Source organism: Oryzias melastigma, linkage group LG9 (assembly GCF_002922805.2).
Source record: "Oryzias melastigma strain HK-1 linkage group LG9, ASM292280v2, whole genome shotgun sequence".
NCBI lineage: Eukaryota > Metazoa > Chordata > Actinopteri > Beloniformes > Adrianichthyidae > Oryzias > Oryzias melastigma.
Genome location: NC_050520.1, coordinates 154,743 through 159,531, shown reverse-complemented (window position 1 = coordinate 159,531; position 4,789 = coordinate 154,743). Strand labels below are relative to the sequence as shown.

At 46.2% G+C, this 4,789-nt stretch overlaps 1 protein-coding gene across 1 annotated transcript in view; it reads right to left on the bottom strand.

The window, feature by feature from the left end:
• The window catches only part of nudt18 (nudix (nucleoside diphosphate linked moiety X)-type motif 18), a 10,498-nt gene extending 6,266 nt beyond the window's left edge, over positions 1-4,232 (bottom strand). Inside the window, exons 1-6 of the mRNA XM_024265297.2 lie at positions 4,120-4,232; positions 1,630-1,796; positions 1,444-1,554; positions 1,268-1,370; positions 1,079-1,202; positions 884-1,008 (exon numbers count right to left, since the gene is read on the bottom strand). Coding sequence (XP_024121065.1) covers positions 884-1,008; positions 1,079-1,202; positions 1,268-1,370; positions 1,444-1,554; positions 1,630-1,794 — 628 coding nt within the window. The 5' untranslated portion in view covers positions 1,795-1,796; positions 4,120-4,232. The remainder of the gene's footprint in view (positions 1-883; positions 1,009-1,078; positions 1,203-1,267; positions 1,371-1,443; positions 1,555-1,629; positions 1,797-4,119) is intronic.
• Positions 4,233-4,789: the final 557 nt, after the last annotated feature.

Genomic DNA, 4,789 nt, shown 5'->3' with positions numbered 1-4,789 from the left:
TCTCAAGTCCACATCTGAGGTTCATGAGCCACGCTTCATAATCAGTGCTTTCTTTTTATGATCTTCAGGCTGCTCTTGCCCCGCCCCCCCTCCACCCACCTCGACTCAACACTAAAACTCTGTTTTCCCATCACTGCACCTCTGACCATGACAGAGATTTAAACACCGTGAGCCGCTCTCTGCGGTCTTAGATCTACTGGATCTGAGAGCTGCCTTTGATACTGATGATCACCTGATCCTGTCAAACAGATTAGAAAACCTGGGCCTCTCAGGGACCGTTCTCTGCCTCATGGAGACAAACTTCATGGTAAGCATGAACACTTCTGTGTCCCTATGAAATTAAATGTGGTGTGCCTCAAGGTTCCGCCCTGGGCCCCTAGCTTTAACATTTCCGGGGATGTCATCAGCTGATGATACCCAGCTGTACACAAGGACAATAGAAGCCCCTTTTCCCCGTAGTTTAGATGTGAAATCATGGATGGAAAATAACTTCTGCAGCTTAACCAGAAAAAAACTGAAATTGTAGTTTTTGGTTCATTTTTGAAGTTAAACGAATTCTCATGAAGTCCTTCAGAAATAGTCAGAAACCTGGGCGTTAGCTTCGACTCTAAGCTAACGTTTATCCCTCACATAAACATGTGGTCAAAACAGGTTTCACCATCTCAGAGACTTGGCGTGGGCCCGCCCACTACTCTCTCTTGCTAACATGGAGACGCTGGTGCACGCTTTTATCATCAGCGGAATCGATTATCGCCTTTTCAGCGGGTCTTCCAAACACTAACATCAGGAACCTTCAGCTTCTCCAGAATTCTGCTGAGAGTTCTCACGCTGGTGGATTCCCATCATGCTTCAGGACTGAGATCAGACGGTTTCGGGGTGGTACCTCGGACCAGCAGGATCCAGATCTGATCTTCAGCACCGACAAAGACCAGGACCATCCTCTGCACCACGTGACGGCAGCTCAGGTCAACCGGCAGAGTGACCGGATGCCAGGGATTCCTGCGGTACCTGAAAGCAGCACAGCACGTCAGAAGAAAGCCGGCGTGATGGTGGGCGGGGACTGTCGGGCGGAGTTTACTTGAGTCCGTGTTCGATGAGGCGCAGGATGTCCCGCCCCCTGAGGGGGAGGGGGGTCTGTCTGTCCCACCAGGCGGCCTGCAGAGACTCCTGGTCTGCTGCATCCAGACTCTTCAGACTCCCACCTGGAGAGGAGGAGACAAAGGGTCAGAGGTTCTCCTCCACCTCCTCCTCCACACTCCGACCTCACCTGAGATCCTGGCGAGGAAGATAAAGCGGATCCACTGCGGGCCTTGCTCCTGGATGAGCAGCATGGTGATTGGCTCACAGTCAAACCCCGCCTCCTCCTTCACCTGCAGACCAGCACAGCGCAGGTGAGAGGGTGGAGAGAAGAAGATGACCCCTCCCTCCTCCTGCGTGCCTCACCTCCCTCCTGAGGGCCTCCTCCAGGCTCTCCCCCACCTCCACCCTCCCTGCAGGAAGGTACCACTGCTTGTAACAGTCCGGCTTGGCCTCCTGCACCATCAGCACCTCCTCCTGAAGGAGAACACCAACATGCGTCAACATCCGGAGGAGCGGTGGCCGTGCTGACGGCGCTCTGACAGCGCTTGCCTTCTCATTGAAGATGACGGCGCCGACGATGTAGGTGATGTTCTTCCTGAGCGCCGCCGGCTTGCTCTGCTCTACGCCGACATCGCAGACGCTGACCTCTGACCCCTGACCACTCAGCAGCCGCTCCACCTGCTCCTCCACCAGCCGCTGTGATGTCACCTCCATGTCTGCACAAACACGGGACACGCCCGTTTATGTCCAGAACCAATCCTGAGGTTCTGATTCAAGAGAGGAAACGGGTTTAACAGAGTCACAGCTGAGCCTGAACCGAACCTGGAACTGAACCAGAACCAGAACCTAAACCTGAACCATTCCTGAGGTTCTGATTCAAGAGATGAAACGGGTTTAACAGAGTCACAGCTGGACCTAAACCTGAACTCTGAACCAGAATTTGTTTGTTTGGTGTGCTGGTTGACTTTGGGGGCGGAGCTTACCATTCTGCCTGTTTTTCATAAGAAACTATTATTTCTGGTGGTGGATCTGATTGTGATCAGAGTCCAATTGTCACGTGATCTCCTGTTGAAACGGACACGTGCAGCTTTGTGACCTGGACAGGTGAGATGTTCCTGCAGGTCTGTCACCTGAAGGAGTTCGTGACGACGTGCACAGGTGTTGCTGACAGGTGAAGTTTTTTAAAAATAATTATTAAAGAAAAGGGATTACAGACAGTATACAACAAAGAACAATATGAACACGTGAACAGAGCCATGTTTTTGACATTCAATCAAGCCACAAGTTTGTTTTCAGTGCCTTTCTGTTAGTTGAGTCACTTATATGGTTAATGCAAAAAATAAAATTGTTATAAAAATGTACAAAAGCGGGTTTCTGGTTACTGTATTTACACTTGTGAATATAGAATGTTGCCATTGTGATCGATAAATTTATTATAAGATAAAGATCTTCGCTTAACTGCTCTCTAAAGAAACATTTTCTAGTGATGTGACGTTCTGTATCGAGGCTTCATGTGTCGAGGAGTGTAGGAGGAGCTTCCGTGAAGCGCGTATCGAGGCTTGCTTCATCTAGGGGAGGAGCTGAGAACGATGACGTCCGAAGCTTCACTGCCCGGCTGCACCACGTGACTAATTCATGAGGTGGTTCAGGTTCTGCCGCGAGTCTCGACAGCGGCATGAATCCTTCAGGCTCCATTCAGTGAGACTCAAGAGATTTAGGGGGAACTGTTGTTTAAATAATAATAAAAAAACATTGTTTCATAAACAATAATCACTCGACATATCTCAGTGTTTCAAAAGTGCGATCATTATGCACAGTGGTCCTTAATTCATGGTTGGAGTTACATTCTTCAAAAATAAAAATAAAACAATGGATGGGCCATATCTGTGAAAGATTCCTCTTTAGAATACCGGTAATTATAGACGACTTATGGGTGTTTAATTTAGTGATAAGATGTTCTGTATTGAAGCTTCACGGCAGGTGCCGCCGCAGAGGAGGGAGGAGGAGCTTCTCGGTACGCAGAGGAGGGAGGAGGAGCTTCTCGGTACGCAGAGGAGGGAGGAGGAGCTTCTCGGTACGCAGAAGCTCCTCGCGGGTTTGACGCCGTCATGAATCCCGCAGACTCCATTCATAATGCAGGTGTTTGATGGAGAGTTACGATTGGTGAGTTGAGAGACAGTTTGGACTGAGGTAGAGATAGTTTGGAGAAAGTCTGTAAATTTAGAGGACTAATAATAAAATTACTAATGAAACAAATATTCCCTTCAAACATTGATCTGATTTCAGTGTTAATAGGATCATTGTCCAAACTCTTCATCCTGTGACACTGCTTTTTATATATAAATGTTTAATTTCATTGAAGCACCTGTTTCACACTTTAGAGACCCCCCCCCCCCTGAATTACTGCTTTAACACTAGCACACATTAAATCCACTTGTTCTCTTACCTCACCTTAAGTTATCATTTTTATAATTTTCTAGTTTTTCTTTGAGGTTTAGAAAAAATAATCTTGTTTACATGTATTTTTATCAATACATAAGCAAACACACAGTGAAAGTTTACAGCTATGCACATGTTTTGTAAACTACTTTATTGTACTAACATGTTTGTACATGTTTTTTTTTTTTCAAAATGCCACAGATCAAATTCCGATGTTATTTTTGTGTCCACTAGATGTCCCACTAGATCAAATGAAGCTTCATGAAGCATTGCTCTGGAGTGAACCAATTTAGACAAAAGCTTCATTTGCACATCACTGACATTTTCCCATTTCAAAGAAAAGTTATTTTCAATATGTTCAATAACATTTCGCTGCTGTCCCTCCACAAAGCCCTCGAGTGTGAAGAGATCCAGCCTGACAGGTGAAGCTCGGAGACTCGCTGGTGCTGCAGTGAATGGAGCTAGCATAAAAGCTAGCATTATAGTTAGCATAGAGCTGCCGTTATTAGATTACTGCAGTTCTTCTTTCTGTTTAACGTCAACCGGAAATCTCCTACATCCACTCATTTTAAGCGACAACATTTTTACTTAAACACGAACCTTTTCCTGTTGAATCCTTAAAGATCTTCACATCTTCGTCAATAAACCAAACCGGAAGTCCAGTCTTCAACTTCCGGAGATTTTCAGACTTCAGTTCAGACTTTTTAATCGGGAGATTTTAATCTAAATTATTTTACATTATTGCAACCTATTTTAAGTTTAGGCATATTTAGACATTTTAATCGATTCGTTTAATTTTTTATTTTGTGAAGTGATTTTTTTTACTAGGCTCAATGACCATTATTATGAAATCTTCGACTGAAAAGATTCTCCGCTTCCGGTTTTTTCCCCGCTTCCGCGTGTTATAACCAACACTGTAAGGTCAGACGAAGGCTGTAAGGCTCGACCCGGTTCCGTTCATTTACCGGGGGACCGATCCTGCAGTCTCCCGGTGCGGCGGAAGCTGGACCCAATTCAGGCTCGTGAGTGGAACTCGATTCTCTGGTTCTGACCTGCAGGTCCGGAGGGTTTGGATCAGAACTGCAGGTTCGGGGACTCCATCAGCCTCAAGGTTCTGCTCTGTAGCTTCATGTCTGTTTGTCTTCATTCGGACATTTTCCCGCTTTTGCGCACGTTTAAACTTTGTTGTGTTTAGATCAGCTGATTCATTTCCTGTTGAGCTTTAAAACTATGGAGACTATTTATTAATCTGAGGTCCCCCCCCCCCCCC